Source organism: Anopheles stephensi, chromosome 3 (genome assembly GCF_013141755.1).
Source record: "Anopheles stephensi strain Indian chromosome 3, UCI_ANSTEP_V1.0, whole genome shotgun sequence".
Taxonomy (NCBI): domain Eukaryota; kingdom Metazoa; phylum Arthropoda; class Insecta; order Diptera; family Culicidae; genus Anopheles; species Anopheles stephensi.
In genome coordinates this window covers 27,954,713-27,982,409 of record NC_050203.1, presented here as the reverse complement: position 1 = coordinate 27,982,409, position 27,697 = coordinate 27,954,713, and the positions used below count along the sequence as shown (strand labels likewise).

At 42.6% G+C, this 27,697-nt stretch overlaps 2 protein-coding genes across 8 annotated transcripts in view; both read left to right on the top strand.

Annotated features, from left to right (window-relative positions):
- LOC118510096 overlaps positions 1-11,625 on the top strand; it is a 172,587-nt gene extending 160,962 nt beyond the window's left edge. For all 4 annotated transcript variants that reach the window (XM_036051525.1, XM_036051521.1, XM_036051523.1 and 1 more), the window contains one exon: positions 3,909-11,625. In XM_036051525.1, the coding sequence (XP_035907418.1) occupies positions 3,909-4,063 (155 nt within the window). In that variant the 3' untranslated portion in view covers positions 4,064-11,625. The remainder of the gene's footprint in view (positions 1-3,908) is intronic.
- Positions 11,626-13,380: 1,755 nt separating this feature from the next.
- LOC118511799 overlaps positions 13,381-27,697 on the top strand; it is a 55,167-nt gene continuing 40,850 nt past the window's right edge. For 2 of the 4 annotated variants that reach the window (XM_036055332.1, XM_036055329.1), the window contains exons 1-8: positions 13,381-13,541; positions 14,247-14,525; positions 14,609-14,691; positions 15,062-15,211; positions 15,280-15,824; positions 15,907-16,244; positions 16,328-16,385; positions 24,885-24,968. In XM_036055332.1, the coding sequence (XP_035911225.1) occupies positions 14,424-14,525; positions 14,609-14,691; positions 15,062-15,211; positions 15,280-15,824; positions 15,907-16,244; positions 16,328-16,385; positions 24,885-24,968 (1,360 nt within the window). In that variant the 5' untranslated portion in view covers positions 13,381-13,541; positions 14,247-14,423. Of the gene's footprint in view, positions 13,542-13,595; positions 13,953-13,994; positions 14,138-14,246; positions 14,526-14,608; positions 14,692-15,061; positions 15,212-15,279; positions 15,825-15,906; positions 16,245-16,327; positions 16,386-24,884; positions 24,969-27,697 lie in introns of those variants that run through there. The other 2 variants (XM_036055330.1, XM_036055331.1) reach the window with 2 other exon arrangements.

Here is a 27,697-nt window from a genome sequence, read left to right as displayed (position 1 = left end):
CGAGTGGTTTGCTGGGGAGCGACCCGACCGGAGGTAGACGGGGCGTAGTGGATCCTCGAAAACCCGAAATGATATCTTCATTTGTTATACGAGCGTGCATGTGTGGCTGGATGTGGAGTGTATGCTCAATTCTCACCACCTTGCAGCGAGCTGCATTCGGGATGTCGCCCATCGAAACGACCATTGTCACTCCAATCTCACGGATGACATCTAGTAATCATTCGAGCAACACTTGGCATGGCAATGGCACGTACGTGGCACGGCACGGGAACATCATGATAAAGCGAACATAAAGCGAACAGCGAGACCATAACCCGGTGGCGAAAGCGAAAAACGGGTTGAAAAGAAATGAACATTTATATAGTTTCCCTGTACCATGGATGATGGCACCACTCAACAGCATACTTGAAGCATTGCATTTCATTGCTGTCCAGAAGAAGCCGTAGCCACCTTCGAAACCGAGAACTGCATCGAAATGGGGGTGGGTTTCTTTGCAGGCACCCACGTTTTTATTCTTCCCCATTACGTTGCTTTGTGAGCATCATCATCATTGCTAGTCATCAGGGTTTGGTGACGTTTGAGTTCGGGGCAACAAAAAAAAAACTCCCATTTGACTCCTGCAGCTGACCATTCATCATACTGCTACTCAAAATGGTCCAAATGAGCAGTGGCAGCAGCAGCAGCAGCAAATGGTTATTGAAAATTTTACCGACAAAAGTTGATTTATTTATTGCACTTTTGGGGGTACGAGCTGGACAGGAGCGTACGGGCCAGCTGGTGTCGTGCGAGCAGGACAAATAAAACATTGCTGTCAAACTTTGCTTGCCTTGCGCACCGTGGTAGTCAAATTTATTGTCAGCCATAAAGCAGCTGGCTGGCCTGGTTGGATAGGTTGCTCGCGAGCTGATCGAGTGTGATAAATTAGTACCGGGATGGGAAATGAGGGAAAAGGGAGGGAAAACCCATCGAAAGGAAACATCGAAAGAAGGCTGTTACAACATGTGTTCGCCTTCGTTTAATTGCAGTTGAGGGTTTGAAGGGTGATGATTACTACTATCTCATGGTTGATTTCATCGGTAATATTCTCAGCTTTTAAGATGAAAGCCTATTGAAGGTTCATATCATTAATTTTCATTTTTAATCAACAATATATTTAAACTGTTACCGATAGTTTTAAACACTTATGAATTGCATGTCTATTTGTAAAATATTATTTTTATCAAAATATTTGTAATTGGCTACAGTAGTCTTTTTCAAGCCTTTAATTGAATAAAAAGTATTACACAGCCCTCAGCATAACTTAGCGAACATCGGTTATTTACGCACAGAAGAAGAACTAGCAGAGATAGCTAAAGTTGATGTTGTAGTAAGCCACCATCGAGTCCTGGTGGCTCGGGGTGTATCATACTATAAGCAAACTAAACTGATGTTTGAAGCTCCGAGCATTAAAGGGGCTCAAAGAGGTTTCTTCCTCGAAGTTGAGTGAGGTCCTGGGAGCCTCGATCACTTAGAGTGATAAGCTCCCAATAAGAAGCCTCGTATAATATTTCTTCATGGCCTCTGACCCAGTCAACAAATTCGACAGAGTCTTTCATTCTGCTTAGGGCCTCCAAGGGGATTGATCAAGAACGTTTTTCAAGAACGTCTTACCGTTTTTTGTCCTGAGTTTTTACACTCTAAATTATCAAAGTACAAAGTATCAAGAGAGTAAGGGAAACAGGAACAACCTTAGTTAAAAATTAGAGGACTTTTTATTTGAAGTCCTCTTCTGATGCTTCTATCAAGGGGATCTAGAATAGCTAATAAACTGTTAGTCTATTTTTTTAATTGTCAGAGTTCCCACAAGTTTGAATAAGATCATTTGTCAGTAGTACAAAAACGCCTGGCATTTCCTTTCAACGGTTTCAAAATATGTACATATTTTTCATCATAGTACATCTACAAAACCTGAAATTTTATACAATAAACAATAGTTTCCCAGCTGAAGCCATTCCGATCCGATAATCCAATTAGCAAACTGATTCCAGTTTGATTAACGTTCCCTAACTATGTCTCGCCCATCACTGACGTCAACTGCCGCATCACAACATCAATTTCTGCTTCCCCTTGGGAAGGTGATCCCGTAACATTTATTTCATTAAGCTCGCGTGTTAATACAGATTGATCGTAAATTGCATTCGCCGATAGTGTCGTAATTGAACGGAATGGTTCATTTGCACCGAACACCCAACAATGCCGGTGAATGTTTTTCATTGACAGATTCAAGCTAATGCACGTCATGTAAATGAGTTCGCCAGTGATCGTAGCCCGCACATACACACACTCGAAAAAATACGGGACATTGTGAGAGTTTTCGTAGCGAACATAAACGTTCGTCTAAAAAGCAACTGCACCAAACACGCATCGCCGTCCTGGGCCATCGGTCGCGTACGGCTCAAGTGCACACTCATCGCACGCTGTCAAAAGTCATCCTATCAAGCCACCAATACATAGTAACAAGCTCGGTTGATTTTTTGTTTTTCCTCACCCCGGAAAACCATCCCCATCGCGTACATCGCCATGCCAATGCGATGAGGATGCACACGAGCCCACAAGCGGCACCCCTTTGTGACAGAGAATATTGAAATTCAAATTGTGATATTGGAGGATGTGCTTACGTGTGCTGAGCCGAACCGAACGCGTATGTGTGTATTCGAGCCGGGATGTCGACTAATTTTCCAACAACGAAGCTAATCAAACCTCCGGTATCGGAGCAACCGGTGGAGAACTAATTTTGTTATTAATTAACTCGTCCAACATAATATAATCCTGTTCGAGGTTTGCCAAAACCCCGATGTTCGGGAAGTTGGTGAAAGGGTTCAGGGAACGGTTTCTGGCATGACCCTAGGCCAAGAGTGCTGTCTGTCTTTGGAGCCCATAGCAACATACGCTCGTTGGGATAGGAGTTGACTTGAGGTGACTTTGGTGAAGAAGATCAATAAAAAGGAACGATGCTCTTAACGTGTGATGTCTATTGATGACATCGTTTGATTGTTCTCTAAATTTTTTAAAATGCTTTATTCAGTATCCATGAAGAGTTCTCAAACTTCAACATTAAATCTCTTCAATATCCTATATTATCTGCCGAGAATAATCTTTCAATTACCTTCGATACTTCAACCACCTAATGGTGACATCCCATTCAATCGTGCCACCGAAGGTATCCTCACTCGTTTTGCATGATTTTGGTCAAACCATTTTAATCTCTCCATTTTTTGACCCCCAAAATTGATTTCCGCTGCTGCCCGCTGAGAGCAAAAACGGGTGTTTTGGCCCTAATCTGGCAACTGTTGCAATAGTCCATTTCGAATGGATTCAATTCAATTGCCCCCTTTCGCCACTTTCCAATTCCTCACAGCTGGTGAGCAAACGGGGGAAGCCCATGGCACAGCATATGGCCGATCCCATCGTACGGGTTCCAGCGCAGGTCGTGTGACAAGTTTCGGACAACTGTGTGCCCGGGATTTACATAAAATCTTTGCACTTTTTCGGTTTCGAAGCATCGGTCGCCGGATTCGGTGCTATTTCAGCGTTACCATCTGGTGCTGGAATTCAATCTGAATATCGCCACGTTCGCAGGCATGCAAGGAAAACTGGGCCCCGGATGATATCCTCTGATACAATTCGTATTGGAGTGAGGACTCCGGAAGAGGCTAAGGAGAGAGGATATAGAGGGATGGGAAGAGAGAAACATAACCGCAATCAGACACACACACACACGCCTTTGTCCGACTGTCATTTGAAATGTTTTCCCACGGCTTTTCCCACAGCTTTTCCCACGGCTTTTCCCTTCACACCCGCACCGGCAACGCTGTTCGAAATTAACTAATTTGAATATTTAATATACGTTTGTACCCCGGCACACACAGGTGGACTACCGGCGGCCGCTCATTACACCCGCCAAAGGTACCGGACCGGGATGGTGGGCTGCATCTCGGAGCTGATACTGGCCGGCGAGCTGCGGCTGAACTTTGACGCGACGATACTGGGCACGGCACACAACGTCGAACCGGGCGCCCCATGAAGGTAGATGTCGCAGGTGCCTGCCGCCGTCCGTCCCTAGATGCTGGCCACCGGGCGTCGCTTTTTGCCCGCGGTGGCCACCGCCGCCTGTGGAGCGTAGCGTACCGAGCGTAGCGTAGCAGTACGTAGTAATCACCGCGGCATCCCACCAAAGCGAATTGGTCGTCGGTCGTCCGTGTGGACAATTATGGTGTATAGACGGGAATGTTTCGCACCAAAACTGATTATAGGTTATAGGCTAAACAAAGGTAAATAATATAAAAGGAAGAAGAGCAACAAAAAAAAACACACACACACACACGAGCAAACAAATAGGAAAAGCTAAACAAACCAAAGTGAAGTAATAAGTTGCTAGTGAAGTAAGTATAAAGTGAAAAACTCACACACACTAACACGAACACAAAACGTCCACGAAGAGAGGAAAAGGGAAGGGACAGAAAAAGAGAAGATAAAAAAAGGAAGGAAGAAAATGAGCGATTAGTTAATTTCTCTGTGTATAGAAAAGAAAACGCAAGCGAAAATCATATTTATTAATGACACACACACATACACAAAACCATTGTAAACAAAAGCTGGCGTAGAGGGATGAAAAAAATATGGGGTGTGTGCGTGAGTGGTCGTGTAGGACGAAAAGAAAGGCCCGTACAAGAAAGAGAGAAAAAATAAAGAAAACAATTACCACTAGCAGATAAACATGTGTGAGTGTGTGTGTGTGCGTATGAAAATGGAATGAACGTGAACAAAAGAAAAGCGAAAAGAAACAACAAGGAAAAACTTTAATCAACCACTAGCATTAGCATTATGAATGGGTAAAGAATCGAATGAACGAACGCGAAAGAAGTTTGCAGTGGTAATGCAAAAAAACGAACCCGAAATGTGGCGCATATGTGAGTGTTAGTGACGTACGTATAAACGCAAACACCGATTTTAGCACGTAATAGTTTTTGTACTTGGAAAGCAAATGGCGCCCGATCGAGAGGAATATTGGAGATTGGGAACAGGAGTGCTTAGAGGGAAAGAGTTAAAGGTAAGTGAAAGTAATGATTTCCTTTTTTGCTTTTGATTTGAATTTTGAATGTTTTTCCAAAAAATCGATCCTAATTTTTTATTCATAATCTAAACCAGTTTAACTTATCCTTTGTCTCACTCTTCTTGGCCAAATGACGTCTGCGGTCATGCCTGCCGTATCTGGCTTACTACGGGGGAACGGTCCGGATAGGATTTGAGCTCTGTATGAAGTCCGTTGTACCCTATATCACTAGACCGCCCTACTTATCCTTTATTATGGAGGGGTTTTCAGTTGATAAGACAATAGCGTCCATTTTTCTGGTAGGCTTCTTAGATGGATTGGCAAACAAAGCTAGTTGATATGGAAACGGCTTCAAGTGAGCGGGACATCAAACTCCTTTTATTGTGATATCCTCAGATGATATTGTCATAGTAGCCGCTGATATTGCACGCACTTACCCGAGCGCTGAAAGGACGTGCCAATGTCAATATGATTCATTGGCCGACTCTAACTATTGATTAAAAGCCTATTTGACGCATACCTTTCAGGTCAGGAACCTGTTCGTTTGCGATCTAAGGCTCTATGGACCTTAACCTAGGCCTCGACTTCATGAAGCTGTTCAAACATCCCAAAATTGGCACACAAGGTACATATATTCGTTATTCAGAATGATTCACAGACTTATAGGAGTCCTTAATCTCTTACGCAAAGATTTTCACTGTATGACGAATTCGCTGTAATCCTAGTAGGTCTAATTCTTCTTGTGCTCCAATTCTTGATGATTGTTTTGTCTTTAGGCCTATTTGTAAGAGGCCATCCTAGGCGGTATGGGCACTAAACTCGACTCTAGCGAGATCCATTATTGGAAACCAACGTCTGGAATTATCTAATGCATCATAAAATTCTCTTAATAAGCGTCTTCTAATCCTACTAGTTTTCTGGAAATTATTACAATTAAACATTCAGAACAATTGCTGCACTGTTACCTACAGAGATTTTTCTTCCTTCTCAGTATTCTGATATCTTCGATTTTTCTTCGATGGCTCACTTTCAATCCAACCTCTAGTACTTCTCGTGAAGATTCTTGGTAGTACTACATCAAGACTCCTTCTCCTAGCATGAAACGCAAATAAAAAACCATTTCGTGGTAAAGATTCCCCCTGTTTATTTCGCCTCAATCGATTTCAAAAAGCGAAACAAAGCTAGGCTAGTCTCTGATCAATAACCCCAAGAACGTGCATGGGTTAAACATTTATTTTGTTGCACTGGAAACCGATCAATTCCAGTCCTTTTTTCCTTACATGTGACATTTTAATGATGAACTTCTTACAAAAAATCCACCTTCCATGATATTTGGTTTGCTACTGGAGTCAACTTTTTCTCCGTCCATCCATTCGATATCTCTTGTCCCATCCTGTGGGGTGGGTGAAGCTTGACGAAAAACCCCCCGAACGGATATTACGATCAACGCCCACATGCACAACATCCGACAGGGCGGGCTGCTTTTTTCTTCGTGCGTCAGTCAAGCGCACAAAACCCTGAATAGGACATCCAGCAAACCAAAACATCCACGCAAATCGATTATCGTAAGCGCTATCAAACGGATGGAAATAGATAGAGCGGTGAACGGTTGACAGTGATCCAGTTTCTGTGGACCGGACTCTTATTTTGTCACCGTCATGCAAAAGGAAACAATGCATTCAAAGGAGAAGGAGTGCTCGCAATTGTTTGTAGCAAACACACATACACGGTCGCGTGACAATGGACAGCTGTCAGCGTAATGTGTAATTTATCAAGCACGCATCGGACACGCCAGCCGTTCGGGGCTGTCGGGGATCGATTGCGGTTTTCTTGCACCTGGAACGATATATTTCGACTGGCAGCAAACGAATGTGATGGTTCGTTTTCGATTGGCATTGTTAAGAAGAAAGCCGCTTAAAGTGCTTAAAGAACTAGCAACGAAACGGGCTTTTCCTTCCTTGGTAGAATACGGCCGAACGCTCCTTTACCCAGGGTGAAAGCCAGCCGCTCTAATGCATTCTCAACTTTTCCAATATTCCAACGCTAGGAAGATAAAAAATTTCATAAGTGAGCATTATAATTTTTAATCTGTACGCTCTCAGGGACCCCAACGAAAAAAATAAAAGAAAACTAGCGAACGAACCAAAATTCACTTTAGCGATGGAGGCGCCTGGTCAGTTTCATTGTTCGGTGCTGGTTTCTCTCTCTCTCTGTAGCTATCCGTTTGTGGGCTATTTTATGGAGCTGAGGAGAAACTTTTTACTCTTCTTCCACCTTCCCTTTCCCACCTTCCCTTTCCCACCTTCCAACCCGCCTAGATAACGCAATCTAATCAACCTGGAGACTTGTACTGCACTGTCTCGACCGAGCACGGCGCTGGTAAAAGCGATCGAAAATGAGTTTGACGACCACGCACCTAGTTTAAAGGGTGGTTGGAGTACTTTTTTTGCATAATTTCCACTCCACTCACCTCCCTTCCCACCCCGTTTACAGGAAACGAAACAGCTTTCCAAGGGGGTTTAAAAGTTGTCTGCGCCGAGTGACCGAGTTCGCATCAAATTGACTTGCTGCTATTTTGAATTCATGGATTAACTGATACGGATTAAAAAACTTAGCAGGTTACGAGGGGTTTTTTCTTTTCTTTGCCAGCTCCGGGAAACTGGAATCATATTAAAGTTCAAACACGGTCGCCCGGATGCATGGTAGTGGGTCGAAGGAAGAACTTGCGCTCTCTCTCTCCCGGGGGAGAATATTGCTCGAGAAAAGTTGGCTAAAAGTTTATGTGCTAATACTTATATGGATTGATGGGACAAGTTTCTCGGTTGATGTTGGTAGTATGATGCATATAATACGCGCCAGACGAATATTTTGAGAACACGGGACAAGAAAATGCAATACAATGCCGTTTTTTTCCTTCCTCGCAATTCTCGTGCTTTGCTGCTTCATGATGATCGATTGTAGGGAAGGTATGCAAAAAGGACCAAGACAAACAGGGACCGATAGGTGTTACAGGAAATGAAAGCTTACTTCCATCTACGAACTAGAAGCATAACCTTTGGGGTTTCTTCATGGAAACGACCTTAAGCCCTCGATCTGAGACGCATTTCGTTCGGGGAAAACTTGCAAGGAAAAGAGCTCCAAAATCCATCCAATTCTACCGTAAAATGAACGCTTTTAGTCAGCACAAAAGGTAGTTTGAGGAAACAATCCACTGGTCGTGTGTGCAGACGCGTCCAATCTATAAACAATGACGCTGCCTTACCCATTGCAGCTCTGCTTGAAGCAGGCTATAAATTAAGACGAAAATTTATACGCACGTATGAACCCGAAGCATTATTAACGGTGTTTTTCATTCCATGCCGGAAAAAGGGACCGTCCCATGCCGGAAAAAGGGAAGTTTCGAGGTGGATGCGAAGGATGTGAAATGTGATTTATTATCGTTCGATGGCAGCGTTCTATCTATCGGGAGCGTTTGCCAAAGTTCAGTCGCACGACGGCACGAAGGTTAGATTTAATTAAAAAAGGGTTTGGGATGCTGCGCCGAGGCTGGATGGATGAGGGGAAAAGCTGGCCGGTGCCGTGCGGCGTGCCACAGATTTATTCGATCGAAAGCAGCTTGTGTGTGTGCCGCAAGAATGCAGACTAGGGCGAAGTAAGCGAAGCTTGTCCGAATAGACGGATGTGATTGTGATCAATTTAAATATTTCAATTCTTGTTGATAGCAGAGTTATAATACTTTAACAACTTTTTGTTATTAAATATTTAAACTGATTCCTTTAGATTCTGTTCTATTTTTTAATTTTATTTTAAAGGGAATGGTTCACTTTTCTCTTACCTTTGAGCTCTTTCCTACATAAATCTACCAAGCAAAACATCCCCAAGCGCCTGTGAACCGCAGTAGAATAAACAATCGACCTCTTTTCATCTCTTGCGACCCGTCCCTATCGTCATCCCAACCGCCTCCCTTCATTCCCCGAACGCCAATCGTAAACAGCAATCAAAATTCGTCAATTCTTTTCTTTGCCTTTGCCTGCAACGAACTTAAAAAAACGGAAAAATGGGACGCTCTCGCTCTCTCCTTCGCTAGGTTAATCAATTAAGGTAATACCTTAATTCGGAAAAAATCCTTATCAAACGCAAGCAATTTCCTAAAGTGTGCATACGGTGCGCAACATCCATAGCATTAACACAGGAACAGGAACAATAAAATGGAACCATCATCATATCAGGGTTTGAAGTTGGGAGAACAAAAGGCAAAACTCTTCAAACCGACGGTTTAATTGGCGATTATTAGGTGTTTTTCATTGTGAAGGATGCATTTTTTTGATTGATATAATGGTTTAATAAAAAGGAGCCTTCAAGCGTGAAAAAATAGCGCTTTAATCGCCGGGTTGGATTAAAGGATAAGTTCTCTATATGTTTTTTTTTGTTATAGGGTTGAGTTAATTTAAAAAATATGTTCCCTTTTCTTATCAAATCCGGCTAGAAATAAATTGTTTTACCTGCTTTACAATGCTTCTCAGGCCATGAAACAAGTGTCTTAATATTTAAAACAGCCGAATATTTGAGTTATAACAACTATCCAGGGGCTCGAAGTGTATGGTCGAACTTTTGAGTCACTCGATCGAATGTTTCAACTGGATAGTAGAATATTGCAATCATTCAATGGATTTATTTCTTCTTCCTCCATGGCACTACAACCTGAAGAGGTCTCGGCCATTCATTTCTAGCTTTCTATGACTTAATTTTACCCGTAGTAAAGTAGTCAGCCCTACGTACGGGGAGGTGATTTGAACCCGGTCCGGCTGGGGTTGCATTCTGTTGGGGGAAATTTGCAGCTAGTGGACCTGTTCAATCAGCTATGACTTAAGGAAGTAGCTAATAAAACAACAATGTGAATGAGAGGACATGGTGATGGTCAAACAATCCAAATACCATTTTGCAATTTTATAATTTACCTAGATTGGATCTAAACATTCGGCAGAACATCCACTGCCGAGAGGCAAATCTCCATTGAATGATTGCAATATTCCCCTATCCAGTTCAAGCATTGCATCGAGTGATTCAAAGGTTCCATTATATAATTCGAATCTTAAATTGTATGTTATACTATAGTCGCTTATTGTTTTAAACATGTGGCCACTTGTTTTTAAGGCTTGAAATCACCTGAAATTTAAATAAAAAAAACCACACAAAGAAGAAATAAGCATTAATTTCTTAAGAAGAGTTTAAGGCACTCCTAGACGTATGTGTATGTGCGTGTGTGCGTATATGAGAACCGAGTGTTTGTGTGCGTAGAACTGAAATCCACCCCATTTTATGTTTGCTTTTTGTAAGGAGCTAAACCAAAGCTTGAAAAGAAAAATCTTAGCTTATTGAAAAAAAAGGTAAGCAAAATAGGAAATAAATGCAGAAACTAACAAAGAGGAGAGAGTTTATTTTGTAAATAGTGCAAAACCGAAAATAAATACAAACGAAGTGTATTTGTGAGTGTATGTGAAACCAATAGTAGATTTCAAACTAGGGAGGTAGAAAAAACCGTTGCTGTGCTATGTGCTGATGTAAAGACGTAACAATTACGGCAATGCACCAATAATATGTGTGAGCGTAACATGTGTGTGTGTGTGAGTGTGTGCGTGTCTGTAAAATTTTAGTGCAAAAACCCCGAATCATAATGCTTGTATAAATACATCCAGAGGAAAAAAAAGAAACGAAGAAGAAAGAGGCAACCTATAGCAAAAAAAAAAGGTTTTTTTTATATACTGCAATGAGACCGGTTGGCTAACCGAATAAAGAGCGTATAGGTTTAAAAAAAATGGAAAGCAAAAATCCAAACAAGCAAAAAACCATCGACGCTATATAGCAAGCAATAAAAGAAACAAACGGAACGCGATAAGCTAGCTAAAACAAACGGATCATAAAAATAAAACGGCAATACATAATGCAAATACAATGGTATCAACAGCGATAAAAAGGAATAAACAGAAGAAGAAAAACATTAACAAAAAAGTATAAAACAAAGAAAAAAGAAATGAAAATTCTTAAAATAAAACAGAAAAAGCTAACAAAAGCAGTCCCCCCCCCCTCCTCCCCTATCCCCTGTATTGTAAATAATGCTAGATACAAAAACACACACACAAAGACACAAACAAAACCAATTATTTGTCACCTTATACAGAAAGGAGCATGACAAACTGATTTTATGAAGGTAATAAAACAAAACGCTGCTAAGAAATTAAAGAAAAACTGGACAAGGGCTAAACCAAGAAGCATAAAGCTGCTGCAAATCAACCTGCTTATATACAACAGTCTCTCTATAATGATATATACATTTATGTATTGTGTTTGTAAACAATGTGTCGCGTAGGAGAGAGGGAAAGGCGGCGGTTAAAATGGCTTCAAGAAGAAAGCTAACCCCCGGACGAAAAGCGTTTTCCTCTCACGGCAATGCAATGCAATGGACTGGACTGGACAGTGTAGCTTCGAACGAGAGATAATAAAAGCATATCATTGCGTGTGGATTTAATTTGAAACAAAATGGGGCGTTTTTATTCTTTTAACTTTTTTTGCTGTTTCTTGATCGTCGTAAACTCAAGATCATTGAGAAACTAAGCAACGATCGCAATCCGAACAGCAATGTGTTCATCGAAGCTTGCTTGCTGTGCTCGCCGCCAGCCATTTTTCTTCGGTTAATATGAATGTCTGTTGGTGTGTGTGGAAGTTTGTGTTGGTTTGTGTCTGTGAAAAAGGATTTGTTTCGTTTTTTTGCCTGCCATTCCGAGAAGCGAGATTAAAATTTTTAACAAAGCAGAAAATGAGAGATTAGCTTAAAGAAACTAGAAAGTGTGCTGGAAAATGCTAATAAAAGAAGTGAAAGAAGATATGTAATGAAGAGGTAAGAAACAGTACTGAAAACATAGAAAAGTGTGCTGAAACAAATGATGATGCTATCGGAAAACCTTTTCCCATTTTTTTGACTAATAAACATAAGATGGGAATAACAGCAGTATGTGGAAATGTATGTTGATAGGTTTGTATTGGAAGTGAAGTTGAGAAATTCTTATCACGAGACTCGGCCCGTTTGGTTCAGTATGGATCTTTTCTTCGAACGCTGAGCCCTATTGATAAGGTCTGAGTCGTGATCCGTTTTGTCATCCATTATTCTTGTAGGCAGCGTTTCCTAGCAGATCCTTGAAATGTAAATTGGATGATCTCCTCCAACGTCCTGAAGTTTGAGGGCAGATTAAGTCCCTTGGTGGTGCTTGGCTGATCCTCCTTGTTAAGATTCACTTGCATTTGAACTTGGTCCAATAAGCCGGGTCGAGCAACCTCCTACTCCTCGCAAGATCATAGGAGATGATTATATGCCTTGGAATAAAATATCACCTATCTTCCTATACGCTGGAGATCAGAGAAGAGCATGGTCTAGGTATCATTTGAATGCTAGGGCGATCTCCTGGGATGCCGTCGATTCAAGATTTTTTGGTTTGTCAAGGACATTTAAGGAGCGCTCGAGTACTAAAACGTACCACGCAGAGTGGACCCGTAAGCTAAGCCTTTCGCAAAGTAGTTAAATATGTCCTTAAAAAAATTAATTAATTATTACTATCCTATTTATCATTCTAACGAAAGGCTGCTGAACTTATTTTAGGTATCGTTTTTTCTTAAAATTTATTGCCATTTCCTTATTGCGGACCTCATTTTATCGTGCAATTATTACAAAATTACAGATATTTTAATTTTCAGCAATGTTTTTAGAAAGCTTCTACACAAAAAGCTTGCATTTACGCATGTTTAGCTGGGGCCTGGATATACTGTGGTAATTTTTACCAGCTGTGGGATTTGTGGAACATTCACCTTAGTTTTGGGCTTAGGTTTGATTTTTTTTTTTATTTTGACTTTACGGAATTTTGTGAGTTATACAAAAGTTAATCAAATGTCTTTTGAAATACAAATTTAATGAAATCCTCGAATTTTTACCATAAATTGTTTTTATTTATATGACCAATCGCTAACCACTGTTCGGAGCTTTTACGTGCTGTTTTGATTTTAAACTAATTCCACAGCCCTTGGGTAATGTTGTGCGTTTCAAGCAACAAAATTTAAATAGATTTTTTATTCTTCTATTTGTGGCTGCCTTTTGCTGATTTGTGAGATAAAATTCTTGTTTATTTGATATTTTTAGTTGCGCAAATTAAAACAAACACACTCCATCCTATCCGGAGTAAAGAACGTACTGTTCCGCGGATCGCTCGTTCGGCCCATCACTACCGGCTGCGTCGAATGACGTTTCGGGTGCGAAAGAAAAGAAAAGAAAACAACACATGAAAAACACAAAGCAAAAACAACTTTTCGTAAAGCAACCTAAGTAAAACTGAATTAAATTAGCAGTGCAATCGGTTGGACGGGGGAAAATAGACACTACAAATGGTGCAGCGGTCGTCAGCAGGTAAGGGCCACCAGCAGCACGATCCGCCATCATCATCATCATCCCATTCACCCAAGCCCACACGAACAAGCCTACGGGTGGGAAAAAATTCGTCCTCCGCACCACTTCCACCACGGATCTTTGGACAACAAACTGTGTGGGGACAGCGAAGAACGGCGTAGCACAGTAAAAAAAAAAGGTGGAAAACCAGCGTAAAAGCAGTTGCAAGGTGGCGATTGACTGCAGGTCACCGAAGCGGTCATCTGTGCACGGCGCGTACTGTTGTTGTTGTTGTTATTGTGGTGGACACGCGACGTTGCCCAAGAACTTGTCGTCCAAGTCCAGCCTCGTCTGTCCAGGCGGACGCAGCGGGCAGTGTGTGGAGCAGGGTCTGCGCGCGGGTCGCAGAAAAACATCGATCGAGTGTGCAAAGTATAGCCTCCGCCGTGAATGTGTGTGAGCGTGTGTGTTTGTGTGTCTGTGGTGTAGTAAACTGTGCAGCAGACTGCAGTTGATGCAGCTGCATCGAATTGATAATCGAAGAAGCTTCAAATCTGTTGTTGAAAAAAGTAACACAAACACTGTGCAACTGTGCTAACGATTCCCAGACACAATTAGTAATTACGTAGAACCAAAACAAACCATGGCCACAAATTTTATGTCAAATCATGCACAGCCTTCATCCGGATGGATTTCTCAAGCCCAAGCTTTTTCCCCCCGTTACAGGTGCCGCTTAAAAAGATATCGAGCGATTTCGTCGCGTCACAATCACGATTGGTGGCTGGCTGGCGATAAGAGAATACACTATTACCACATCGCGAGAGCAACAATTGCCGGCAAAAGTTTGATAAAAAGGGCCGTTCGTTTGGCGTGCTGCTGGTGAAAACATCCCGCCGGAACAGAATGGCAGAACCGAACGCGCTGCCGCCGGACGTAAATCCCGAAAACAATCCCGTCCCCGGCGCACCGCTCATCAATCCCGCCCGGCCAAGAAACAATGTGCAGGTGAGGTGTCCGGATCCGGTGTTTGGAGACGAGAACCGTTTTGTTTACAATGCCCGACCGTTCCTCTTATTCATCCCGCACAGAATCCTCTGATAAATGTACGCGATCGTCTGTTTCACGCACTTTTCTTCAAGACGGCCATCGCTTACGCGCAGACCATACCACGGTAAGAGACGGATGGCCGTGTAGGGCGGTATATTTTGGTTCCGGCCCGTTAGCGTTGTGAAGGACGACCTGTTGTTGGGAGGGGGAAGAGAGCGCGAGAGACGATAGCAAGTCGCATGCATCAGTCGTCGGTGCGCGGCCTGCTTCGTCCGATCATTTATGTGTGCATATTTGATTATACCGGCCGAGGTTGCATTAATTGGTGCCGGTGTTTCATTCGGAAGTGGGCAGCAGCGGTATTGACGTCAAGCTGCTGGAATGGAAATTCCATTGAAGCGAAGGAAAATGCGGGCTATCTTCGGACATCGGTGGTGACATTGTTCGGTAATGGGTGCCTTTTTCCCGTTTTGTTTTTTGTTTTTTTTTTGCAGACCGGTCCGGCGTGCGATTGAGCTAATGATGCTGCTGAAAGCCTTGACGGCGTTTTTCATCCTTGCCTACATTCATGTTCGCTTTTCGCAAACACCCACCACGTGCCTGGAGCACGTGAAAAACGATTGGCCACGCGATGGCATCCTGCGGTAAGATAGTTGATCGCCTGGAGCTAACGCACAAGCAAAATTTAACTCTCTTGCCCTCTGTGTTGCAGTGTGGAAATTGCAAGCCTTACCCAAAGTGAGTACGACTCGACCAAACCCATGTCGACCGACATTATGGACGAGGGAGATGTGAATGTGCTGCGGAACACGCTCAAAAACGGAATGATCAGTATCGATCCCTCCACGACGCTACCCCACGAAGAGGAACACAATCAAAACGGGGCGGACGCACTGCTGCAGCACAGTTACGCCAACAGTAGCCCACTACCGAGCACCGAAAAGGCACCGTACGGCCACGAACCGATGACATCGGGCCTATTTTCTACCGGAGTGACCATCAACAGTACACCGTTCCCGGGCGGTAAAGATCTCGGTGCGAAAGAGCAATCCGATCCGGTGGTTAAGAAAGCAACCGATACGATTACAGTTGCCGTGAAGCAAAGCACGGAAGCGGAAGATCAGCCACCGGATAATGTGGTGGTTTACACCAACGAAACAATACTGAAATCGCTCGATTCGCTCACGTCTATGGCCTCTGGTGGTGGGGAAGAGCTCAAGTCGGATATACCGGTTATGGAAAAGCTGCGTAATGCTGGTAAGTGGTAACTTTACTCACATTAAAATTGCACTCTCTTTAACCATTTCACACGAATGTACGTTCGCTTTTGCTTTTTCAGTGCTATCAGCCGATCAGTACATTGTGGAATATTCGCTCGAGTATGGATTTCTGCGCCTTTCGGCTGCCACACGCCAACGGCTAAACATTCCCGTCGCGGTCGTACGGCTCGATCCGCACGTGAACAAGTGTTTCGGTGATTCGTTTAGCCGGCTGATTTTGAAACATTTCCTCGGGTACGACGATATCCTGATGGCTTCGGTAAAGGTGCTGGCCGAGCAGGAAGACAATAAGGGCTATCTGCGTAACGTCATCACCGGGGAACACTTTCGCTTTGTGTCGGTTTGGTGGATGGGTCGTGGATCGTATACGGCGGCGTTTTTCATAATGGTTCTTTTCGTAAGTCAGCAGACCGATGGACGGATTTTGGTGGGTTCGAGTAGACATTTAACCAACTTTGGGGGTATTTTTTCTCATTTTAGACCATCTCCATTTCGATGCTGTTGCGCTACTCCCATCATCAGATCTTTGTGTTTATAGGTGAGTGTTTTACTTTGGGATTTCATATTTTGGGATTTTTTTTTTTCATTCAAATAGAAAGCCGTTTGGATTTGGCAGTAGTTTGGTTTGTTGGTAGTAATCAAACCTGGCTCACTGTGATAGCTAACGATCTGTGACTTGAATTGTTCATAACAGATTAGTCAAGCTGGTTTAATACTGATCATCATAGGTCACGATCGATTTGAAATCTTTCTTTCAAGACCGGAAGACTTGCCAATAACTATATCTAAAAGTGTTGCTCGAATACGATGCAAATGGAAGAGCATTATGCGGATTCGAGTTTGGTCTGTGGATTGTTGATCTGTATATTTGTAATAAGTTCTACGACGCGTCGTCGTATTGTCAACATTTTTTTGTCTATGATAGTGCAAAAGAAGCAAGTTCTTTGCCTTAACTTCGGTTATCTTACAATGATCTGTTAAATTGGATATAAGCCCTTTACATCCCTTCCTTTGGCAATGTAATGTGACAATAATTATGATTATTAGTATTATCGCATTTCTGGAGACTATGCTGCTCTTGATTTTTCTCCATTTATCATTTTGAAATTCTTCTTCTTGCTTTTGGCACAATCTCTACTGGTCCCGACATGCCATTTCTGGCTTTCTGTTACTTTATTGTACTTCCCGTAACAGGTAAGTCAATCCTGCTTGTACGGGTTCAGACGGTCTAAAGGGGATTTGAACCCCGGACTTGACATCGGACCGCCTCAAATTTTTAAAATTAAGATGTACAAAATCTTTTATCTATTAGAGTAAACGAGAAAACTAAGCTATTAAAATGAACATGAGCAGAGATGGGAATGTTTTTTTTATTCATAAGGAACGGCCTATTGCTCAAAAAAATGTGTTAGACGCAAAAAAAAGTCTGTGTTATATGATATAACGATATTAAGATGTGTTTTGTGAGTGTTTTGTGTGTTTGGCTGTGTTTGTGAGTCTGTGTAATCTCTCATGAGTCACAAATAATGAACACAAGTTCTGTTTTATGCGTACTATGGTAATTAATATGATTGATTTTTAATCTACGTATTGCTCCAAGGCGGTTAAAATACAAAATAAGACATTATCAACAAATTTCAATTCGCCGAGGAGCGAAAAGGAGCATAGTAACAATTCTAATTGACTCAGAGGACGTTTTGGAAAATAATGTTTCTATTATACTTGATTGCTCAATGGCGAAATTGAAGTATCGAGAGTGTTTAACTAACAACTTACTGATTTTGCGAGCTATGCAATAAAATTAAAATAATGAGATTTATTTTAAGCATGCTCATGTAGTAATCTATGAGCAAATGCAGATAAATTACTTACATACTAACTTATCAGGCGCAACAACCGCTTTGTGGTCTTGGCCTGCTGCAACAATCCTCGAAACCGCTCACGGTTTACGGGCTGGGTCGTCCGGTGTCATTCTCATGACGTGACCAGCCCACCGGAGCCTGGCGAGTCTAATTTGGTGAGATCATCATACAGCTCTAGAGAGCTCCTCCATTGTCCTTCCACACATACGGGGCCAAAAATCCTTCTGAGCATCTTCCTCTCGAACGCGGCTAAGAGGGCTTCAGTTTTGGACAGAGTCCATGTCTCAGAGGCGTATGTGACTACCGGGACCATAAATGTGCTGTGCAGTCCCAGCTTCGTCCATCGCGACAGGTATTTCGAGTGGAGAAGTTTCCTCAGGCTGTAGTAAGACCGGTTGGCAGCCAGCACCCGTGCGCGTAACTCAACATCTGTTGTCGACATGCTGTTGTCGGTGCTGACTTTTGAGACCAGACAGGTGAAGTTTTGGACGATTTCGAAGGTGCGGTCACCTATCTGTACATCACCCTTGTGTAAATCAGTGTTTGTTAGCAGGGCCGCTAGTGTTGCCACCATCATTTTGGTTTTCGCCTCGTTAATCTCCAATCCGAGGTTCTGTGCCTCACGCTCGATCCTTTGATAAGCTTCCGCTACTTAGGAGAGCCTCAAACCAATGATGTCTATGTCATCAGCGTATGCCAGGATCTGGATTGACTTATAGAAGATGGTCCCCGAAGTTTCCACCTCCGAGTCACGGATGGCCCTCCCTTGCGCCAGGTTGAAAAGGAGACAGGCAAGCCCATCTCCCTGGCGCAGGCCCTTGGTGGTAGCAAAGGGCCCTGAGAGTTTTCAATCCACCTTCACCTTCACCAGCCGGCATTCCAAAAGAGCTCATTGCGTCGTACAGTTTGTTACCCTGGCTGTGCTGTAATATGCGGCTTTAAAATCAATGAAGAGATGGTAGGAGTGGAGCTGCTGCTCCGCCATCTCCTCCAAGCTTTGCCGCATCGTGAAGATCTCTGGTCAGTGGTTGATTTTCCGTTTCGGAATCCTCTCTGATTGTTTCCGACTATCGCTTCGACGCATGGTAAATAAATAGATAAATTACATTATCTAGTCAAAGATATTTACTCTTTTCTTTTAGTTTTTATAAATGTAACATAAACCTTTTTAATGGTTTTTAATAAGAAGGCGAAAAACTCTTAAAAATGTCCCACAATCGGTTGACGATTTGAAGCTGTAGGTTGAGCAGAGTTTTTCAATTATTTACTCTGCCACTTTACCTGGCATGTAATCCTGAATATAGTCCTTAATTTTGGGAAGGTGGGTAGTTGTGTTGTTTTATTTTTTTTTAAATATAATTTACAGTAACGTTACATACATTGGCTAGGACCCACAAAAAAGCGTTGCCTTTTTGCTGTATGTTTTTACAAAATTCAGTACTCAAGGATGATTGTATTTCCTCATTTGATTATGTTACCACCATTTCGCGAGAATACAAAAGCACGAGTTTCAACACTACCGAACAACCGAAAGGAACAAAAAAAGAAAAAACAATACATACTCAATGCCATAATGTATTCAACAATGTATGCTCTCAATTTACAATTACATGTTAACGGAAGGTTGTCCCCGTTTGCCGGCGGACACCGATTGCGACGCTTTTTAGGCTCACGGATGATGATGGATGATGGATGGATGAGCAACGAATCGTGTTGTTTTGTGGCATGATACGCAAAATTATAATTGAGTTCCACAATCTACTGGGAAATAACGTGATTCGATACGCGTCCATCCCGTTGTTGCGACAAAGTGTATGTGTTTTTCCCGTTGTTGTTGTTGTTGTTGTTGTTGGCTGCCTGATAGAAAAGGACATTAAAATCTGTTATCCGTGCGCATTTGATTGACTTTTATATTTATAAAGCGTGGCTGTATGGTGTGTCAAAAATGCCGTGTTTTAGTGGAATGAAGTCGTCATGCTTCAGGAACAATATTTCATGTTTGCAAGGCGGAGGTTTGTGTTTGTGTTTGTCTTAATGTTTAATCATCAATTTTCCTCCTTACGAGGAAATTTTAATTTAGATTTATTTTCGTTATGTTTTAATATTATTTATTACAGAAATGTATGTTCGTTCCAGGGAAACAGTTTCAGGAATATTAACTGAGGAAAAAACAAGTTTATAACTTCGATTGTTGGATTAGGACATCCTCAGGACATTATTGGAAATTAACCAGTTTTTCAGTTTTAACCTACGTTGTATAAACGATAGTCCATATTGATGACGAATCTCCCTAATTCATATTTAAAAAACGCCGTTCAAAACATGACAACTCCGGCACCTCCCTGCCCACATAAACGTATCCCTAAACTCAGATTTGCTTGTGGATTGTGAGAAAGGTTGTCGCAAACAGGTGTCTAGCAGCATGTGTTTTGCTCCTGTTTGTTCCCTCGCACGGTATAATCCTCCAATTCGTATGTTCGAAAATGTTATTAATACGTTGTAAACAGGGCTAAGCAGGGCTCGATTGGATAGTTAACTCGGCCAGACTGCCGGCTCGCCGACGAAACTGGTTACATGACGCACGGAGATATGCGCGCGCCAATGGGAGGATTTCAACAAACGATGGCTATTTTATCTTCCATCGGATACCTTTTTCCATAATAAGCGAATAACAAGTATCGGCCAACGTGACCTCCTTCCGCACGCAGCATTATTACGAAGACGAAGCGAACCGAAACCGAATGGAGCTCGAATGTCTGACACAAAATGAACTATCCTTTCGTATCGTGTCCTTCGTTACCTTTGTGGGGGATGTATATGGGACCGATTTCCCGTAACATTCCAAACCCCGTGGCCCCGTGTTGTACGGGGGGATTTTTTTTTGTACCCCAACGTAACTATCGCTCCCTGCTGGAACGTCTCCCGGTACCTTTCGGTATGTCCTTTTACACAATCAAACCTGTGCAATCCTTGTCGCCGTTGCTTGCCGTCGCCTATCACCCGACACCTTCCTTTAGCCAGTCGTTATTAAGCGGTAGTGCGGCAGAGCAATAAGCGATGCTCCCACTGCCTCGCACCAACGGATCCCGATCCCGGGCCGGTGCCCTTCGGTCGATAATGATGTGACACACTGAATAATGACGTTGACGAGACATCCGCCGCCTGCACACAGCTGGCCCGTCGATGCGAACCCGATGGTGAAATAATAATCGGTGCTTCGTAATGGTTCGATTGTGAGAAACAGATATTAGCTGCTAGGGGTAACCAGGAATTGATTGGTTATCAGGGTCGGGGCACACCAAACCGTGTGGGCGCCAGCAAGAACGCGTTGTTGCAGGCACTCTTGCCGCTTGCCGGTTTGCATGAATCTTGACTGACTGTGTTCATCCCGCAAAATGGTGATGTGTCTTGAGGGTGCCGTAGAAGCACATGCAGCAGCAGGATCAACCAACAACAAGCAGTAGAATAGGGTAAGGGTGAGGTTTATTAATTTGGAAACACAATCCATGTATGCAAATGAACAGAGGTTAATAAGGACGAAGTGGAGATAAACAAAAAGCGGTAGGATGATTATTGAATTTTCTCATATAAAATAAGCCCATCGATATTCATGATGGGTCGAAGGAGTAATTCATTTGCATAGCGATTTCATGGCAGGGGTTTCCAGTTCAGTAAGGCAAACTCATCGACTGACAGAAGGACTTTGGTGGAAATTTGCACTGGTGTTAAATGTAAATGTAACGCCTGATATTACATCTTTTGCCATTGCGATTAGAGTTGTCTGAGATCAGATATCTTTGAATGTCTTGATATCAAAAACCAGATAGCATATGATACTTGACTTAAAAAATATAGGCAGGAGGAAAAAAGAGGACTCACAAAATCGCTAGGAAAATTAGTAGATACCCTCAAAAAAATATTAAATTATCCTACAAGAGAGGAGATAGAAATATAAACAACGATTTGATAGAAACAAACCTTACCATCGCTTTTCAAACAGATACAAGAGGACAGCAATATAATCCTACTCTCAAGTGAAAAGTTTCTAATTATGGCCAGTATTTTTTATAAGAAAAATTGAGGCTAGTATTTAAACTACTTAAAAGGAATTAAGAAACAACACGACCAGGCCGTCCTTTACGAATAAAAAAATAAGCAAAGACTCAAACCCTTTAACAAGCTTATACAAAAAAAAACTTAGTAAAAACCTGAGAGAGAAAATTGAAAAAAAAAAAGCAAAGCAACAGTTAATACGAAAAGATGTGATATGACTATGATATTGCGAAACTGATAGAAAATCTAGACCAGCAATTAAACTGGTCTAGAACCTATTAGTATAGGAGCAAAAACAGAGAAAGTCCCTTCTATTCGAACTGGAATCAGTCCAACATAGACGCATGACGACTTAGCCCCTATATAAACTTTTCACCGAATTAATTGATGCCGTGTATTTTCGTGCAAAATATAAAATTTCAGACGTCTAGAAGATATTTAAGGGCCCGACCTTCAATGCTGAAGTAAGATTGCCAGAATTGAGATCCTCTACTAAAACTGAATCATGCTTATGGTTGTTTCAACAACACTTCAGTTGATTCTGTAAGGCATTTTCTTGACGCATTTTTAACTTATTTTTGCCGGATAATTATTTGGGCCGGATTAGGGTGGATAGCTCTATTTAAATAAATAAATAAAAATAATGTATTATAGCATATTATAAGTAAGGAAAATATTTACCACTTCTTGATCATCTTTGCCACAAAACCAACGAGAGATCTTACACTGCCATTTTTGGCTTCCATAGCTCAATTATACATATTAGCTGGATTGAGCTGGAAAACCCCTGTAGGTTGGGGTTTTAAACCATCTGTATGATGGTTGCTGATGCTGATGCTGTTCGAGCAAGAAAAAAATGTAAAAAACTACCTCAAACAAATTCAAAGCTTATTATTTCTTTTAACTTAGCTTGTGACCTGTGCAGCCAGCTATGTAGTTTAATTGAATATCTTTTTATACACCAATTGTATAAAACTATATTACCCTCAAGAATATATTTCCTTCTAGCAGAATCGAATCGTTCCCGAAAAGCATGATGTGATGTGCGTTCGGTACACCCTGTGGTGGCCCGGTTCACGCTTAGTCCTATTAATTTAGCAGCACATTTCGATACTGTCCAAGTTATCCTCTTATATCTGCCCGGAAAAATTCCCTCGAGAGTGATCGAAGCGCTTGTGCTGGGTCGGTTTTCCAAAAAAAAAAAAACCCGCCAGAGCTTCAGTTGGCAGGATGTGCTATCACATCCCGTACATATGTACCTACGCGTTCAGGATAGTCCTGGACCAGAGAGCGAGTAAATTATCATCTCTTCTCTTCTGTTCCATTCTTCCTCTTTTACCTACTCCACGTCCACACGCGCGCCTGTGGCTTCGGTTCGGTTTACGGCTTGTTTACACTCGAGCGTCGTAAATATGACTTCTGCCGAAATAAGTGTTTCTATCGCACGCAATGCCCACCCACCGAAGGAAGATGGGACGGGAGATTCTCTAAAACCTAGACGCACCCGAATCTTTAAGCCTGATCAACCGACCCATCGCAGTTGTCGATTGTGATCGCTTTAAGATTTCAACTTCACTGATATCACCACCCTTCCAGCTTGCTTTTGAAATTTGCTTCAAAGCGTGTTCTGAGGGTTTTCCTGTTCGACATAAAAAAAAAAAAAAAACTGGATGTCCAAACGGTCAACTTTCGTCCAGCGGAGTTTACGGGAGGGGGTTTGGTTGGTATGGTCTAAATACGTCGCCCACCTGTTTGTGTGTGTCAGTTGCTGTTGTTGTCCTTCGTTTGACCAAGCACAAAAGCGTTGTTTACGGGGCAACATCCGTAATACAAAGCTGATACCACCGACCGGCCCTCTCCTTACACGTCGGTCGGTCACTACACGGATCACAAACCATTGTTTGGCATAATGGTGGTGTTTTGTGCTGTAGTTTCTTGTGTGTGTGGTGTGTGGAAAATAAAACTTTTCCCATCCGCTTGCACTTCCGCACACTTGTGTGTGTGTGTACGCGTGCCGACACATCCCGCCATTGTCCCACAACAGGTACGTGACGGAAGGATTGATAGCTGGACGAGGAAGCGTGCAGTGGAGCGGTGGTGGTGGGACCAGGGTGGAAGGGCCGCGATAAACGAGATGGCGGCACACTGTTTATGCCCACCGGCCAGGTGAGAGAAAGTGCGGCGATCTTTGATAAAAGGATTCGTATCCAATATGTTACCATGAAAATGTAGCCAAAGCGAATTGAAAGTGAAACATGATAGCCATTTGACATGAATGTATGTAATTAGGTTGTGGCCTGTTGTTTACGCCATCCGCACGGATGGCACTATTTTCTCCTTGTGCTTTTCGTTTTTCTCCGGGCGTCTGCTTACACGCTGTTGCTTCCCGAAGGTGGTGTGCACCTTTCCAATATGTGTCTCGGCAACTTTTCGGAACCTTTTTATCTATCTGCATGACCGGACAGGACAGGGCCATGTCGTTGATACGGTGATACACCTCGGAGCCGGCCCTCTCACCTTTCCGATCCGATCTGCGATGAAACCACGAAGGTATCGTTTCGCTCCGTGTAGGCCGAGGAATCACTAACCATTTGTTTTCGTCCTCATTTCCTACCGCTCGCCACCTGTAGCTGGCCATTCCCAGGCGTGTGTGTGTGTGTGTGTCGATATATAGTGTTGGTTGTTATTGGATCATCGGACGGGCCCCAGCAACTCACCTTTTTTTGTGTGTGTTGTTTTTCCTCTGAAAAGGCCAACTATATCGATACAAATATATCATCAGCGTGTGTTGTTTTAGGATGGCGATGGACGAGTACTTTTGGACCCCCACCACCCTCGAGTGCTTTAACGCAAGAGGGTGTGTCGGATCGGTAATAGGTGTAAGTTATCGTCGAGATTGATGAAGTTTGATAATAACTTAAACCACTGAACAGGCAGAAGGTACTGTGGCGCTGCCGTGTGAGCGTTTCGAGTTATGTACTTTGTATAGATATTGGAAGCACGGTTCAAGGATGTCTCCAATGTAACATCCGATTTTTCTTTTCTATCTCTATTGCAGGAATGATTGTGGTTTTGTTGAAAATTTACTCAAAATCTTTTTTTCTCTCTTTCCTCTATTGTAGTGGACCTGCTTCAAATGCTGGAGTTTAACATGCCGGTACGGTTTCCTGCCGCGCCACTGTTGACTGTAATATTGGCATTAGTCGGTAAGTATCTGAGCGTTTTCCGTTGTGTGTCATTTTATTGTCAGTTGAATGTTTTCCTACATGTCCTGTTTTAGACATCTATATCTAATCTTTCTTTACTTATTTATTCTAAAAAGTTAGCTAAGGAATCAAAGTTTGGAAAATTACACTACATTAGTATTTGCTTTTTGTTTCTGAACTTTTTTTTTTTTTTTTTTATTCATGAAGAACGGCCTGGCCGTATTGCTTTGTTTCTGAACTAGACTGTAAAGGTTTGTCCTGCATTGATTTAATTTTATTATATGTGTGAAACTTTAAATTAACTTTCTTTCCTATTTTCAACTCGTTTTATTTTCGGTTGATGGTTTCACGACCATCCACATTTATACTCAGTGACGGATCTAACGGTAGGCGGACTAGAGTTCGTCTTCTATCTCGTATAAGTGACTCATTCGGGTTACCGTAACCAACACAATTAACACCAATATCCATTGTACGCGAGTAGAAGAATCCAGAGTAGAGAATCCATTGTACGCTTGTAAATAGCTACAGCGAGCTTGCGATATTCCACTATTCATTTCAAACAGTCCCCTGAGCTATTCGAAAGTTGTGTTAGATGGATCCTAGGGGCCTCGATTTTTTCTTCGTGGCTGCCATTTCTGGGTTACTAGACTTAATGATATTCTGTGGTTGGATAGTCAGTCCTCACGACGGGGGAATGGTCCAAAATGAAGGCCGGTGCCATTGTCGCCTCTACCACCAGGCTGCCCTCAGCCAAGGGCCTAGATTTAAAGACCTCAAATTAGGAGCCTCGTATAAGACAGGTAGTTAATTCGATCTGACAAGCATCCAACTTCTATTCCGCCTAGGGTCTCCAAAGGCCATCTGATCTGCCACTGATCCGAATTTCAGGCTGTTTTCAACAGTGTCTGATTGTTTTTCACGTGTGTATGGCTATAGGACCTTAGACATACTGAGCACATATTAATGATTTGCTGTTGTACAAAAGGTCCTCACTAATATCTGTTTATCCTGATAATCCTCTCAAAACAGATCTTGCAATAAATTTTGTTCGCATGGTCTAAATCCTCTGTAATAAGACTTAGCGATCATCAGCACTTTAGCTAAACGGAGGACTAAGTAACTTAATTGTCGTTTGTGTCCTTTGCTTACAACACTGTTCAAAATCTAAGGTATACTTTCACTTATCCGCTTAACATCTTTACTACGTTCTTCTTCTTCTTTTCGAGAGGTCTCGGCCTGCCATTTCTGGCTTTCTGTGACTTAGTTTTACCCGTAGTAAAGTAGTCAGCCCTGCGTACGGGGAGACGGTCTGGATGGGATTTGAACCCCGGTCCTGCCGTGTGAAGACCGGCGCCGTTGTCGTCTCCCTTACTACGTTCTACCCACAACTATTATCCTGTGAGAAAATGTACAATAATTCTCTTAAGTTACCCTGTCGATTTCATCATCTATACAAACTATCGATATTGCTAGAAGCAGCAACTACTTTTCCCAATATACCTTCCCGAAAATGTGAAGCGCTACTAATTGTAGGCTGAGGTATGAATCCGATTAGAGTAGTCCTTACCATTTGCAAAATCCTCCCTGCCCGGTGTACTGTACCCATATGCGCCTATATTAGCGTTTTAACTTTTCTCACAGCATCCATTTGTGGATTTAGGCTTCAATCAACATTGGCTCTTACGTACGGTGCAGCAATCCTGCTTCTCCTCGAAAATCCTCACCCTCCCCTCACTAAGAGAAAGTAAACCCATTAGGGGAGATGCGTAACGTACGGCAGAACAAAAGCCTCCGGGTTTCGGTGAAATCCGCAGTATCCGGGAGGTGATAAAAGGGTTTCGGCGAAGTTTGAGGCATATTTTCGGATCAACAATCGACACACAATCCGTCCCGATTCATTTATCGGCTCTGATTGATGGGTCAGTCCGAGGCGGGGCATTTTTGCGCCGATACGGCTACCAACGGCCCCCGGTTGAGAGTGTTTTAGAGGGATTTACGCTTACTTTTCACCGTTCACTTGACATCCGGGAGGCTTTTTTTTTTTTGTATCCCCCAAAATGAGCGTAAAATTTGAACTTTCAAATGGAATGGACTTATCGTCGATGGATGGCGCCCCGTTGCTGGCGTAACGGGTAAAGTTGAGCTTAATATTTGCGCTAATAGGAGAATTATGTGGGCCAGCGGTGCCCAGGACCCACCCATACCCGTGGATGCATTTGTGTCGAACGAACAAAAGCCTTGTTGCACGGAGTTGGCTCGAAACGGTTGAGCTGTGACATTCCAGCATCATTTTGGAGGCTTTGAATCGTGTGTGTGGGTGTGATGTGCGCGAACTGCAAATGAACTCGATGCCATGCCGCGTAATTCGCCGCCATTCGTTGCAAGGGTGTGCAGGTGATCCTCCTCCTTTTTACTCCCGCCCGGTACACATTTGCATTTGGACGCGATGGCGGTAAAATGGCGCAAGAACAACACCGCCCGACGTATTGCCGCATGTCCGCATACATTAATTACGTTCAATATTGATTGATAGATGAGTTCCATTCAAATTTATTATCCATCATCCTTCGTCGAATGTGATATATTTAATATACATACACACATATATATGTGCCTACGGTTACAAGTCTTTGTCGGAGGCCAGCAGCGTTAATGTTGGTGTGAGGCCGTTGTTCGCTCGCGCCTCAACATTGGCAAGTGAGGATGGAATTGGCACAGCAGTAGGG